We start from the raw sequence: 15,774 nt of genomic DNA on the forward strand, positions 1-15,774 counted from the left end.
ATATGTATTAACTCAACTTCTTGAGGTGGTATGTTAAATGTTTTTAATGACAATCACGTTTACTCCTCTGGGACAATTTTCCAATGACTAGTGACTTAATGGCTTTAATACATTATATTGTATGCCAGACATTGTCTGTTAAAATTCAGTAACACAGAGAAAAAAGAGCAACCCATTTTTCAGTTTTTTAGAGTATCCTCGAACTCTAAGAAGACATTTTTCTTCATGTGGTTCATGTCAGATTGAATGCTGTATTTCTTTCTGTTTCCTGAGTAATGTTTTAGACACAGATTAACAATATGCAGTTTTCTAGGTAAATGTTACCATCTCTTTAAAGGACACAGTTCGCTTTGAACATGCAATTTAATTTTGAACATAAAAATGGGCATGATTATGACAGAAAAATGGAGACTAAAAACTGAAATATCATCAACAACAACAATAACAATGATAGTGAACTATCAGAGAAAGGCTGGAAGCTGATCTATACCTGGGCTTCATGGGCTGAACAGAACAGGCTTGAGAAAGCCCTATATACAAGCTTGGAAGAGGTAGTCTGCATAAATGTCCCATACAGGGCTATATGCCTGGTGGCCCAGTGCCTGGGCTTCTTTCCTCCAGCCCACTTTCATTTATGGGAGTATTTTCCATTTTTTAATAAACTGTCTTTTTTTTTCCTAATCAAATGTTCCTGATGCAATCTTTTGTCCTGGGGAAAAGGGCCTAGGATGGGGCTCCCTCTGACCTGTGGCATTCCCCTTCCCCCTTTTCTCTATCTCTTCTCCCCTCCCATACCAGCCCAAAGCCAAAGCATGCTTTCTCTGACACTCTTGGCTTTCTTCATTTTTCTCACTTCCATGCATGGTCTTCTGTTTCCCAAACTCCACCTCCCTCCTCTAGCAGCCACTTAAAATTACAGATTGCTCAACCCATTGTTCTTCTCTTAAACTCTACTAAAATTGTCCTTGACCTTCTCTGGGTTTTTATTTTATTTCGTTATTTCATTTATTTTATTTTTAATATTGTGAGATTAAGAAGCCAAATGGAAACTTTTAACTGTCTGGTAACAAGGGATAGTAAACAGCCCTAATTCAAGATAATCATGCGATAATAGAGAGAGAATGTGAGGGACACAGGAATTACACATTTAACCTGATGCCAAAAATGGAACTGAAGACATGTTTTAGGACTTTTGTTCCTGAGCATCTTACATTTTCATAAAATGTCAACATTGACTTCTAGTACATTTACCCTGAGTGGAGGCAATGCACAGAAATGTTTTTCATGTAGCCTACCTTGTTGGGACTTGGTCTCCTGCTTACTTCAGTGCCCTGAGATCTGGTTACCACCCTGCCATGGATACTGTTACAGTGTTACAGTATCTCCTGTAACCACGTGATGAAAAGGAATATTCCCTATTATCCCTGATTGGTTGATTAAGAGGCCTGTAGCAGGGCAGGAGGAAGGAGGTAGGCGTAGCTAAGGGTTCCAGGCTTTGGCAGACAGGGGAAGGAGAGAAGCCACAATGGGTTTGTGTGGAAAAGGAACCACATGGGCCAGGAGAAAGGACTCCACGAAAAGGAGTGTTCCACGTGAAGGATCAACAAGTACTTATGAAATTGTGGATGGGTGATAGGCCAGATAGGAATAGTTAAGGCTGATGGTATTGGATGGGAGCTGGGAGGTGAATGGGGAAGTTATTGACATAGTGTAGGTGGAAATATCTGCCCAGCCCAACTGTAAAAATAAGACAATTGTAAAATCCAACAGGTGTGTGTGTCTTATTGATTAGCAGGTTAGATAATACCGCCATAGAAATTGTAGGGCTAATCATAATAAACAATATTTAGCCCGGTACCATTTAATTTTCAATAACACTACTTACTTAAAATATCAGTGAGGTGCGTGATTTTACATAGTTCAGCATCATTGGCTATAATGTTTGAAAATAAGTATGTTCATCTCCCTTATACTGTTCAAAAACAAACAAAGAAACAAACACAAAAAAATATCAGCAACTATTTTATACCAATAGCTCTTGTTACTAAAACTAAGTTTTCTTCATTTCATAATATTGTTACTTCTGGGAGGAAGAGTTTGATTGATTCACTATTATTTTTTCAAACAAAATTTCAAAGTAATTTTTTTTCAATGCAGTTTATTCAGGAACCTTGAACAATCATCTGACCCTGGGGAAAGCCAGCCCACAGCTTAAAAAGCCTCTGGGTAGCCAACCCCAGTGTGCCACGTGGGCAATGCAGATAGGTCCACATACATGGAAGCAAGCCAGATCCTCAGCCTTAGCCAAATGTGGAGTTTTTCATGACAGAGAGCACTCACCATCGGGAAGGTGGAAGGCGGAAACCAGCTCCATCTTTAAGGAGCGGCATTACGCAGCTCTCTTCAGTTCCCCCTTTTTGTTTTAGACGCATCAGGCAAGAGTAGAGGTCTGATCTCTGATATTAGAAATAAATTGGGACTTTTTACCGATGTTCATTTAGGTGTCATCCACCCAAAGAGCAACTGTTGCCTTTATGAACTACTTTGGATAACTGTGACACTGATATAATGCACATTAATTGGTTGCTCCCCCACGCTTTGTTAGTGATTACACATCAAGATGCTTTAAAGGACTTAGGAATTTGCAAGTCAGTATTTGGCTTCTCTGGTATTGGTGAAACCTGTAAATTGGCTTGGATATGAAGAAGCTAATGAGTGGATCGCATTAGTCTCTCTATGGAATTTATTTGGGGGATATTATAAAACACATATTCAGATCCAAGTCTTCTTAAAAACATTCATTACAACTTGAGTTTCCTGTTGAGATAAAGGTTTGGTTTTGAATTGACAAACCTGCGAGAGACCCTGAAAAGCTAATGTAAATTCTTGACCCCTGTGTCACTAAGAGGCTGCAGAGTGTGTTTCAGAAATAAATGGTGAGTTCCATGGTAGTCACCATCATACCATTTACCCAGACACGTTGAGATTATATTCTTGGTAGTTCAAGACATTAACTGAAATTGACAGCCTTTGGTGAGGGTTACTGCCAATACTGTGAAAACTGAAGCTTGCATCTTATGGGCTGGCCCTTTGAGGAAAAAACAGTTCACAAGAATGCTTTTAACTAGTCTTTATTTTGACAAACTTCTTTGTAGATAATGTAGCAGGGTGTTACAAAACTCATGTGAACTTTTATGAATACAAATGTCAAATCAAATACAGGTTTTCTTTAGTTGTGTAAATTTTTACCTGCCAATAATTTAAAAAAAAAAAAAACAACTCAGTCCAACAAATGAGATTCAGAAATAAAAAAAAAAAGAAGAAGAAGAAGAAATATTTATTCTTTTGGCTCAATAATGAAGTAGCTCACCATTCTTTTAGAAGTAGCAATTCCCTGCATGCAGTTCATCAATACACTACAGTAAATAGTTTTGTAAAAAGAATGAACATTAAACTTTTGGTGTGTGAAAAAAAAAGTTATTTCATGTTAGGTAATTGCACAACTTTGCCACTTTGTTCCTGGCTAAAAAGGACAGAGCCCATGTTATGTCCATGATAGCTTTAGTGCAGCAGGATTTAAAAAAATAAGCCTAGTCTGCATATGCAAATACTACAAAAGTTGAGTTAAAAAAAAACAAACTTCCATGAGTGAAGGATTATCTGCAGGCAACCAGAGTTGGTAGAAAATGGTCAGGGTTTGAGATTTTAACCAACATATCTCTTATTAGAATGGTAGAAAATATATTATAACAAAGAAATCCACAAAACCCATTGTCTAACTTTTATTTTAGGAAATTATCTGTTGAAAAGTCTTTTGGATGCAAAAGTTTGGAATTTTGATTAAAAATAAAAAGCAAAAGGATAAGGTAAAATAAATCGCCATGTCATCAACCTGAAAATAATTTTCTTATGTACAAATGCTGACAAAGAAAACTGATTATATTTTACATTATTTATATTTAAACAAATTTTGCACTTTTTTTTTTTAGCAAACTATGAAGTATAGGTTTTGGTACTAGGCCCTATACAGTGTGTCTCCTTTAAATCAGTAAAGACACGTTGTGATACTCAAGTTGAATAAACAATGCAAAAATAAAGGTGTTTTAAAATAATAACAAAGAGATCTTCTTGGCGTGTAGACAGAGAGCAGATTGAATTCTTTCTACCACCAACATGTGACTCTTCTTACCAAAACTTGTGATAAATGGGTTGATTAAAATAGAGCAGCTTAGGCAATATTAACATGCATTAGTGATAGCCTTCCAACTATTTCTGTGTAATGAATGGTACAGGATACCTTCCTGTTGGAAGCTTGCAAAAGACACATACACTGTGGTACATATTTGAATGAATAGAAGTTATGTATTAGGCTATATATACGTTTATATATATTTGCCCAAACATGCACCACAGAATAAAATAACTATTTACATAACAGAGGGTATTTAATTGACATAAGCTGTCAGTTTTGCTGAGAGCAGAAGATGGCAAAGAAATACTGCCACAGAAAATGGAACAACTATTCTAAAATGATACTTTGGATAGATTTTTTTTTTTTTTTAGAACAGAAGTATTAGATAACTTTTTTGGAGGAGGGTATTTAACCAAAATTAAATATAGAACTCTGAAACTTAGAATAAAATTTTCACTTGTTGAAACAAAATATTTTGCATAAAAATAATCCTTTAAATATTAGAGGAGACTTTACAGGCACATAACTGCTCAGATATAAACGAACAAAACAGACTAAAATACTTGTAAGATAACACCATCCAGAAAGTGGAAGTTTTTGAAACTGTTAACATTAGAATTTATGTATTTATTTTTAGATATGAGCAATAATTTCATCTCTCAGGCAAAATATCTTTTTATGATTACTGGAGAAACATGTAGACTCAACAACACAAGATTTTTTTTTATATTTTTCCCTTAACGTAAACTTCAATTACAAAAATAGTGACATGGTATTATGAACAGACTATGAGCTGGGGACCGAGATGATCCACTGAAACAGACTTTGTAAAAATATGGCAAATGTGGATGTTAAAAATAGAGTGGACGGGAGCGCTGTACTCATGGTGTTTCGTGGTTGTGGTGTTGACGATGGTCACTTTCACAATGGAGTTCTCCTCAGCAGTGTCAGCTGGTAAATGGAAGCAGCAACCTCTTGTCAATGTTGATACCCTGTTGCACAGAGTGGCAGTGACAGAGGTCACTGGCATAGGCACTGACCTTGAGTATTTGTTGAAACAGTCAGTTTGGCGTGGACCTCCCCTTGGAGTCCAGGTGACACATATAATTTACCTTCAGAGGCTGTAAACAATTGGTTACAAAGACATGTCTTTGTTTCTTTTTCACTTTTGATTTTCTCTGACCTCTTTCCCTTTGCTTTCTTTTTCTGGTTTGTCTTTCTCAAACTTTTCCTTATCTGGTTTTGTTACACTATCATAAGAAGGAGGAGAGGTGGTAGAGGAACTTCCATCTGTCTTTTCTGGGGTGGAATTTCCATTTAATTTGTCAATAACCATGTCTCCTTTTATAGGCAAGTCAATCCTCCCCTTGATTGTCTCTTTGTCATATTTATTCGATATGTTTTTTAACCTTTGCTTTAAAAGATAACATCTGTAATTACGCTGAATGATAGCAGCAGACACCTCCTCTTGTTTGCGCTTCAGAGTGGTGGTGATGGGCTCATAAGAGACCTTGGAGGGGTTGGAAGCCATGAACCGATCTTCCATCTGGATTCGAAGGGCATCCATCTCTCCACTCTCACCCAAGACCCGCTTTGTAAAAGCAAATAAGATGTCCAGGCAGTGGATGCGGTCTCCACTCACCATGGGCAGATCCATGGCAATGAGCTGGACTTTGTTTGGTTTGGCGATGAGGAGGGGAGGATCCAGGGCAGCTGCGAAGTCAGAGAGTTTGCAGAACTCTATGAACTGAGTGGCATCCGGGTCGAACTTCTCCCAGACCTCGTAGAACATCTCAAAGTCGTCCTCGCTCAGGGGCTCGGCGCTTTCTTCAGTGGCAACGCTGAAGTTCTCCAGGATGACGGCAATGTACATGTTCACCACGACCAGGAAGGATATGATGATGTAGCTGACAAAAAAGAAGATCCCCACGGATGGGTTCCCACAGTCTCCCTTCACTGAGCTTCCAGGGTGAATTGCATCAGGGTCACAGTCGGGAGGCGCACTGTTGAGGATGGGGGCCAGCAGTCCATCCCAGCCTGCAGAGGTGGTGATTTGGAAGAGGCAGATCATGCTGTTGCCAAAGGTCTCAAAGTTGAACATGTCATCAATTCCAGCTTCTTTTTTAACATAGGCAAAGTTGGACATCCCAAAGATGGCGTAGATGAACATGACCAGGAAAAGCAGGAGGCCGATGTTGAACAGAGCAGGAAGGGACATCATCAGAGCAAAGAGCAGCGTGCGGATCCCCTTGGCGCCTTTGATGAGGCGTAGGATTCGGCCAATCCTGGCCAGGCGGATGACTCGGAACAGGGTAGGGGACACAAAATACTTCTCTATCAGCTCTGCGAGAAACATTCCTGTGGAAAGGCAGAGAAGCCAGATAAATGTGATCATATTGAAGTTTGTAGGAATGCTGTATGTGTGTGTCTTCTTTTAAAAAATATACTTACAAAAACTTACCTGAACTACCATTTGAATCCACTCTAATACTTACATTTAAACGTTTCAGAATTTTATTAAATGATTCTGTAACAATTTTATAAAGGACTATATATATTTTTTGGTAAAAATCCAAAGTATTATGTCAATTCAAGATTATACTTTCCAAATATTATACTTCAATGCTATACATGAAATATGGCAATTAAAGTAAGGGTTATTTCTGAAAAAACTCAATTCATTATCCTCAATGAGAGTGACAATCTTTAGCTTGAGACAAGTGGACCACATCTGACCTAAAGAGGACCAAGGTCAGACTCACACTCTGTGAGCTCCTATGAGCCCCGGTTAGTTGATTCTGTGGATAGTCTTCTCCTGGTGTGTTTGACCCCTCTGGCTCCTCCAGTCCTTCCTTCCTTTCTTCCATGGGAGTCCTTGTGCTCTGCCTAATGTTTGCATGTGAATGTCTGTATCTGCTCCTATCAGTTGCTGGGTAAAGCCTCTCTGATGGGACTTGGAGAGATAGCTCAGTGGCTAAAAGAACTGAATTCTCTTCCAGAGGACCCAGGCTCAATTCCCAGCACCCACATGGCAGCTTGCATCTGTCTGTGACTCCAAGATCTGACAGCCTCACACATACATACATGCAGGCAAAAACACCAATGCACATCAAATAAAAATAAACATTAATTTTTTAAAAGCCTCTCTGATGACAGTTATGCTAGGCTCCTGTCTATGAGTATAACAGAATATCATTAGGATCATTTCGTTGACTTTATTTATTTATTTATTTAGCCAGTCATATTTAGGGCTTTGAGGCTTTAGCCCATACCAAGCCACAATTCTCTCTCTCTCTCTCTCTCTCTCTCTCTCTCTCTCTCTCTGCTTGCTGCCAAAGTGTTCAGCTACTCTTCTAGCACCATCCCTATCTTCTTTGCACCATGATGATCGTGGACTAACCCTCTAAAACTGTAAGCAAGCCCCTAATTAAAGGCTTTCTCATATAAACATTATGTCTTCATAGCAGTGGGACAGTGGCCGAGAGAAGTACTAACACTACTGTCTTAAGATGATGTGTTTTAAAAGCATGTCCCTACCCTTCAGCCCCAGGCTGACTCTGTTTACCAGTACCAGAATGTTGTGGTTTGTCATTCACATGGGCTCAAGTGCTTGGACCCTTGCTATGCAGCTAGTGGTAGTAAATTCAGGAGGTGAAGTCTTTCTGGGAGAATTGGGTCATGGTGGCAGTGGGGGATTCCTTGAGGTTTTATAGCACACAGCCCAATGTCTTGTTCTCACTTTCGTCCCCAAATGTAGGTTTACCTTAACCAGCTATGACTTGGGCTCCATGCCAGGCTTTCTGCACCAGGACAGAGTGTATCCTATATCCTTTGCTAAATTGCTTCTTGTCGGTTATTCTCTCCCAGCAAGGAGTAAGGTAATGGATGCAGAGAGAATGTACTCATGTTCCTTCCTGCTTTCTCCACCTACTCTTCCAATCTGGTATCAATAATTTAATTTCTAACCAGTTAACTTTGTGAATAATCTCAAATTTCAGATTTTTTTTTTTCAGTTTGCTCACTCCATTACTTCCCAAGTGCCTCTCCGTGCAGGGTTTGGGGAAAATGTTTTCTGGAATTACACGTCTCCATCATTGAACTGTTCTTACCTACAATGGAGAGGATCACCACCACGAAGTCAAAGATGTTCCAGCCAATGGTGAAATAATAGTATCTGAGAGAGATGAGCTTCAGCACGAACTCCCCAGTGAACAGGACGATGAACACAAGGTTGATTCGGGACAAAACCAGGGTCATGTATTTGCTCTGGTCGTCCGTTTCCACCATCATGGTGACCATGTTGAGGCAGATGAGGATCATGATGCTGATGTCAAACACTTGTCTGGTTACAAAGTCAAAGACCATCCCTTGAAATTTGTTCTGGAAAGGGAGAGGAGATAGGGTTCGTGTCCACGTTGAACAAATAGTGACCTGGCTACACTGCAAGTAAGATCTTCCCGCAGGTGGCCTGGGGAATGAACCCTCCCCTCAGTACCCCAAATAATCTGTGAGCTCCATTATTTCACTTCTTTTTTTTTTTTTAATGAGAGCTCTCACACCACATGCTACTAACAAACATGCTTGGTTTATTTTGGTCTTATAGGAAGGCAGAGCAAAATAATACAGAAACTGGTGGCAATGGGCTGAAAATATGTAGAAGCTGTTTGATTAACTATGATAATTTTTATAAAAGTGGTTTCAATCAGTATCGAAGACTTCATAAAAAGTAAATATAGACTTTTAGATGAATATTCTGCCTCATTCATCATTTACCTTTACCTTAAGAATTTGCTGGTATTCCTTCTTTTCTTCCCTCGATTAATGCTAATTAAATTAATTCAGCTCTACCACTTGTACTTTTGTATGCTTTTGAGTTTGTTAATTCAGCTGTTTTTGCTGGAGAGATGGCTTAGTGGTTAAGAGCACTGGCTGGTCTTCCAGAGGACCCAGGTTCAATTCCTAGCATCTACATGGCAGCTCATAATTGTCTGTAACTCCAGTTCCAGGGGAGCTGCCCCCCCCCCCCCGACATAGATGTAGGCAAAACATCAATTCATGCAAAGTAAAATAAAAATAAACAAACAAATCTTTTTTTCCTCTTCATCTTTCCCTATTTATTCCTCAACAACAACAACAACAAATGCATGAAAGGATAAGAAAGATGGCTTAGTAGCTAAGAAAGAGAACTGGCTGGTTTTCCAGAGGAGCCAGGCTCAATGAGTAGTACCCAGTGATGGCTCACAACTTTTGGTAACTTTAGTTCCAGGGTATCTGACTCCCTCTTCTGCCCCCCCCCCCCATGGGTACAGGCATGCGCATGGTGCACAGAAATATGCATAAGGAAAATAGCTCTCCCCCACAAACATCTTTTTTAAAATGCATGGGAAATGCTTGTATAATTAATACCCATTTTAGAAAACATATGCTTTTAGAGTTCTGTTTAAGTACAAATGTTACATGTGGTTTTATTAGATAATTAAAAATAATTCATGATAAACACACAAAATCCCATGTCTTATGGGAAAATCCAAGGTCATAAACCGACCATGTTTTCAACATTTCAATGACCTTTGGTGAAGCAGGTTCATTCATTCCATTCTGTGGGAGGTATCTTCCCATTCTTCTTTCTCATCTTACATCTCCTGGTTTTAATTACTTTTAAACATATAGTAAGGTGAAGTCACTGATAAGGTTCATGAATCCTTTCAATTATGAGTTTTGCTGATCAAAGTTTTTTTTTTTTTTTTTTTTTTTTTTTTTTTTTTTGCCCAAGGGAACAGTTATCTTCATGGGCTTCAGTTGCCCTATGTTTTTACCTATCTCAGAGGTAGATGAGCTAGGCTACAGTTCTGTGAGTGTGAGTCACCATCATCATGCCATTTCACATTAGGGAGTGTTTCAGAGCGGGCATCTAAATAATCTTTATTCCTCTTTGCATGAAGCAAACATTTTGAGACAGGTTTTGCTTCAAAGCAAACTGGGAATATTTTCTTGTCTCAAGTGTGAAAACCCAGAAAGACAAATGGACAAATGGCTTTGTGATGTGTGGAACCTAAATTTTATATATATATAAATTATATATATATATATATATATATGTACATGATAGATAATGTGAAGAATGACATGAATTTAAATATATAGGGAAGCATGAAAAAGGGAAGAAGGAAAGGAGGAAACAAGAGCCCAGAGAAAGGAAGTGCTGATGGGATGGGCCATCTGGGAACCTTGAGCTAAATAAAAAAAGGAAATGTCAATAAGGTTAGAGGAGCAGCAGGAGGGTGATTCTTGTTTTGGGGCCAGTTCTTAGGAACTCTGGGTTGCAGCTCGTCAACTATCAGGAATTTTCCAGTGTTTTAAGAAGTGACACCTGTTACTGAGTTTTGCAGCTGTAGAGTACTTGCACAGTATGAGATTTGTGGTTAGATTGGTGCTATTGATTGGTAACATCGCCCAATATGTTCTGATCCAGATACTACAACTGAAACACTGTTTTAGATTCTTAAAAAACACAAGCCTTCTTACTGAGGGTCGGGGGATTGGCTTCTGAGGTTTTTTGGAGCCAAGTTTCTTCATTGCATTGTAATATTTTTTCTGTTCTTCTGTCATAAAGATGTCTTGACCTCCAAAGTAAACACACGGAATAGCCTGGTTACAATCCCAACCTGTGTTACAACAGTATTTTAACTAAAATAATTCTGAGCCTTTCTTTAATCTTGTCTCAATTTTAAATGGATATTATCTTTCTAAATATACTGCTTCTACCATTTATGTGAAATACTGAAGACGTTAATATTATGCAAAGCCCATAAGCACATAAAATTCTGATTAGTACAGCAACCTAATTGGATTATATAATGTTCACAATGAATTTTAAGGTCCTCAAATATTTTCATGGAGCCAAATACTTTTCTTTCTCTTTTACCTCTTTTACTGTTGAGAGTTTTACTGCTGTATTCAGCAGTTTTGCTGTTGTTGCTTTAACATTTTTGAGTACCAAACAATGTTATAGGCATGAGAACTGCATAGGTATAAAACATGATATCATGCTCCTTATGTGGCTAGATCATGAAAAAGGTAGGTGGAAAAATGTACAAGAGTGTGCAAAGGGGGAGAAGTTTTTAAAAAGTCAAGTATAAATCAACAGGAAGAAGGAAGGAAGGTTACTGTAGACACAACAAAAATTGAGAGAGCCAGGCTTAAGCTTAAGGCTTTAAATGACAATGAAGAGTTTGCTTGGCAATGCATCTCAGGAAGAGAAAATATCACATACAAAGCCACGGAGCAACTAGTGTGTGGCTGAGTTCAGAAAAGGTCAGGAAGATTCATGGAGGGGCCTTGTAACAAGTGCTGTTGGCGATGCTGGTGGGGGAGGAGTGAGAACGTAATAGGGTAGAGGATAAAAATGAGATGTGGGAAAATATGAGGCTTAGAAATTGGTGAGGATAATTCCTGAAAGCCTCCATAAGCTGTGCTAAGAACTGGATAATCGTTGCTGAAGTAATGGCTATATTTCTCGGTCTGAAATATACAGACAGCTGGACCGTGCCATGGAGGAAAAGAGGGAAGCCACTGAGTAGGAGCAGTAGATTAACTGGCCACAGAGTAAGAATGAAAATAATAGAAACACAATCTAAGTCTGTCATGACTCTAAGTGTCTGGTTGTCTCTATGACACACTGTTGTTCTGAGTAAGGGAGGGAGGAGGAAGTAAGAAATACTCATCTTCTTCTTCTGCTGGTTGAAGTTGTCTATGATGACACCGATGAACAGATTTAGAGTGAAGAACGACCCAAAGATGATGAAGATGACAAAGTATAAATACATATACAGATTTTCTTCATAAACAGGCTGAAGTTTGACCTAAACAACAGTGAGAATATTTAATACTATTAGCAAAATGAATCCTTGGACTAAATAATGTAGCAAGTACAGTTACATAATATGAACTTGTGTTATGTCTTCAGATACCATTTTACAGAAATAATTATTTTGTAAAGCTAGCATGACATTTGAAAATATTACTCTTAAAATCCAAAAGTAGGTTGTTTTTGTTTTTTTTTTTTTTTCCATTGTAAGCTACCTGAAAGATATTCCTCAGCACAATTAAAACTGATCCCAAATTCAGCTAACTGTTTGGGCCTATTACTTTATCATCATCAGCATCCCAACGTATTTACAATATCTTCAGTTTGTATTTGAGAAAGCTCTAATAGCAGAAAAGCAACTGAGAGGGAAAATACAGACATGGTTTAACCAGTTCTTTGTATTTCTGAGCCTGAGTTTCCTTGAAGTCGGCTGGCTCATCTGGGCTCTAATATTCTTGGAAGCTGCTTTATAGACTGGCTGATCATGTTCTCTTTAGAAACAGAAAAACGGTGACTCCTGCCCTGAGCTACCTTCCTACTCTAAATAGTTCTATCTGCCAGGCTAATCTGATGTCTTATACTCCATGTAACTTGAGAAATTTTCAGAGTAGACAAGTTATCTATTACACATGATACCCGCAGTAACCAAACTGCTATCTACACATGAGCATCCTGTCAATAATTTCTACTGTATTTATAAATACTTTAATTTTATGCAATATAGATTCTGGGTCCCTCAGTTCAATTCATCAGTGTTTACCATGGACAGTCTAGTAACTGCAAATAGTATTGGAGGGCTACTCACATCCCGAGAATCAACAGCTGCGTACATAATATCCATCCAGCCTTTGAATGTGGCCTGTACACAATACATATTAGAATTATTTTTGAATATCTCACCCAGATTATCGCATTTACCAGACGTAAACACAACTCCATTGTTATAAATACCTTTTCATACAATACCATGACATTTTCTACACAGGTGTTAAAATGATTCAAATGAGGTGTTATCAAGGACCTTCCTACTTCTGAATATCAAAATTTATATTTACAATTTAGGATTTCTTTTCTTCTCTTGGGTGCTATTCTATGCTATTTTTTTTTTGTACAAAAACACAATGGAGACTTGATTGACAAAATCCCATCTTAATCTCCTCTTAAAACCTTCCAACAATAAGACAAAATGTGGTTGAAGATCATGGTTCTATTCAAACAAGCTCATTTTCACTAGTAACTGATTAACAAATATGCTATCGTGAAGTTTAAAAATATGAAGCGCTACATATTTTGAAAAGTATCCCTTGAGAGCTACATTTCTGCATGTAACAGTATCATATTATTTCCAGACGTTACTATGGTACCTGTCTGTCTGGCTAAAATTCACACATTTAATGCATACATATAACATGTGATTGGCATTCCAATATACACAGTTTTGACAGAAAGTTAAAAATTGAAATAACAGAGAAGGAGAAAAACGCAGGAAGAAGAGATAAGAAATCCCGTGGAAAACATTAAAAAAACTCACTCCTAGGGAAAAAGTGAAACAACTAGGCTGAGCTGTCATCCGACTACCTTCCTACTTTTAAATAAGAATTACTCAGAGTGCACCACACGCAGAATCTTAGGTCGTGCACGTTTGAAATGTTTTCAGGGTCCACTCACCACTTGCAGCAAGGCCAGGTAGCCCGCCCCGACGTTGTCAAAGTTGACTTTCACGTTCTTCCACCGGGCTTGCTTGCCGAGGGCCTTGCAATCACTCAAGTTGTTGACCTCGCTGACGTCGAACTTGTTGCCTGTTGTCATGTTGACACAGTGGTAGAACTTCCCGGCAAACAGGTTCACACCCATGATACTAAAGATCAGCCAGAAGATGAGACACACCAGCAGCACGTTCATGATGGAGGGGATGGCGCCAATGAGCGCATTGACGACCACCTGCAAGAGGACGGGAGAGCCGTGACCTTGTTAAAGCGGAAGCCATTTGCAGGTATGAATAATGCACTCGGCACTTTGGAAGCGTTTGGAAGAGGTTAACGGGTATCTGGGTAGATTTCTAGCCCCAGAATCTTTCTTCTAGTGTTTTCTATTTCATATTGATAAGGGGAGACAAACAATGCAGCCAAAGGGCTAAGCAAAAAGGGAAAGCAAAAATTCAACAAAAATTGAAAAGTAATAATGAGAAAAACCTGATATGCTAAGATGGAATCAGGAAATGTTCGCTAGGGAAAAAATGGTAAGGAGAAAATGTGCGTTAAATGGCAACAGAAGTAATCGTTTGCTCTAACACACGTTAATTTTTGTGAACGTGAGTGAATTACTGACGATCTGAAAGAGAAAGAATGCAACTCTTCCGCAAATAATACATTAAAAATGCATTAAATCTGTGTCCTCGGGTCAGGTTCATTTATATGACCACGAAGGTAAAGATTAAGGCTTTATAAGTCTTTTGTTTGATATTGGAAAAATCTCAGTCGTTTAAACATGGAACGAATTACTGTCAGATATATCTTTAGACATAATAGTATTAAATATATACTATCCTAACCCTAACCCTAACCTTAACCCCTAACCCTAACCCTAACCCTAACCCTAACCCTAACCCTAACTCTAACCCTAACCCCTAACCCTAACTCAACCCTAATATATCCTCTTACTGTTATTTGTCAATCCCCTTACATGCTCTCCTTGAGCCTACACTATTCATTTTTGCTAGACTAACTTGCTTAGTGAAGAAAAAACCTGGTCACCTCTTATTTCTGACTCCAGGAAAAACTAAGATGTTTTTAAAGATCTCAAGGGTAGCAAAAGGAGCTTCTCTAACCCAACTCATTCTGGTTCATAGTGGACTACACAATTCAGTGCTCAGACTCAAGGAAACTATTGTTTTATTTAAAAATGTGACAAACATTATTTTAGAAATAGACAGGAAAAAATTGTAGACCAAAAACTGAAATCCAAAATTGTAGTGTTTTTCTATAGTTATTGAATTTTCTTTCCTTTAGACATTAAGTCATGTATGTTACACTTGTTATTTCTTTTCAGATTAAAATTATGTACAGTGACTTCTTATATACCTCTATAAATGTTCTTATTTAGCTGAAATCATAGGTGTTCCATAGGAATTAAAATACTAATCAAGAATATTTTTCAGATCAGAGAAAAATTATAAGTTCTCAGACTTGTTCATTTGATTTCCTCTCTGACATAAACTATAAACATGGCTGTTTGCCAAGAAGGTCCAATCAACCTAGGCTGTTACCTAGACTATAGGTTGCTCTCCATATACTGATGCTAAGGCCCAGCTGTGGAAGACAACACTCACACAACTCACTGAACACAGAGAACTCAAGTTGGTGTCTACAAGGAGCCTTTACACTGATGTCCTAGCATGTCTGATACAAAAAAAGTACTCTGCAGGATCCCAAAGGAGAAATGTGATCAACCCAGCTACAAATGCTTTGATCTACAATGGCATCCTGCCTGCCAGGTAATCACAAATTTTGTGGGAGTAACCAGCCCAAATCTGATTTGACTTAAGGCCCACTTCATGAGATGGAACCCATACCCAATACTGCTTGGGTGACCAAGAACCTATTCTAAACATACAAATAAACAAACAAATGTAGCTCCAAAATGGCATTCTGCTATACTCTAGATCATTGCCTTCACCAGAGATGCTCCTCCCTGCAGTAGATGGGAACAAATACAG

General features: G+C 38.4%; 1 protein-coding gene across 8 annotated transcripts in view; it reads right to left on the reverse strand.

Moving 5' to 3' along the window:
- Positions 1 to 3,319: 3,319 nt before the first annotated feature.
- Positions 3,320 to 15,774, reverse strand: part of Scn3a (sodium voltage-gated channel alpha subunit 3) — a 115,309-nt gene continuing 102,854 nt past the window's right edge. For all 8 annotated transcript variants that reach the window (XM_060390311.1, XM_060390313.1, XM_060390312.1 and 5 more), the window contains 6 exons: positions 13,728 to 14,000; positions 12,865 to 12,918; positions 11,917 to 12,054; positions 10,718 to 10,822; positions 8,302 to 8,572; positions 3,320 to 6,550 (listed from right to left, as the gene is read on the reverse strand). In XM_060390311.1, coding sequence (XP_060246294.1) covers positions 5,355 to 6,550; positions 8,302 to 8,572; positions 10,718 to 10,822; positions 11,917 to 12,054; positions 12,865 to 12,918; positions 13,728 to 14,000 — 2,037 coding nt within the window. In that variant the 3' untranslated portion in view covers positions 3,320 to 5,354. The remainder of the gene's footprint in view (positions 6,551 to 8,301; positions 8,573 to 10,717; positions 10,823 to 11,916; positions 12,055 to 12,864; positions 12,919 to 13,727; positions 14,001 to 15,774) is intronic.

This window comes from Meriones unguiculatus, chromosome 8 (assembly GCF_030254825.1).
Source record: "Meriones unguiculatus strain TT.TT164.6M chromosome 8, Bangor_MerUng_6.1, whole genome shotgun sequence".
Classification (NCBI taxonomy): domain Eukaryota; kingdom Metazoa; phylum Chordata; class Mammalia; order Rodentia; family Muridae; genus Meriones; species Meriones unguiculatus.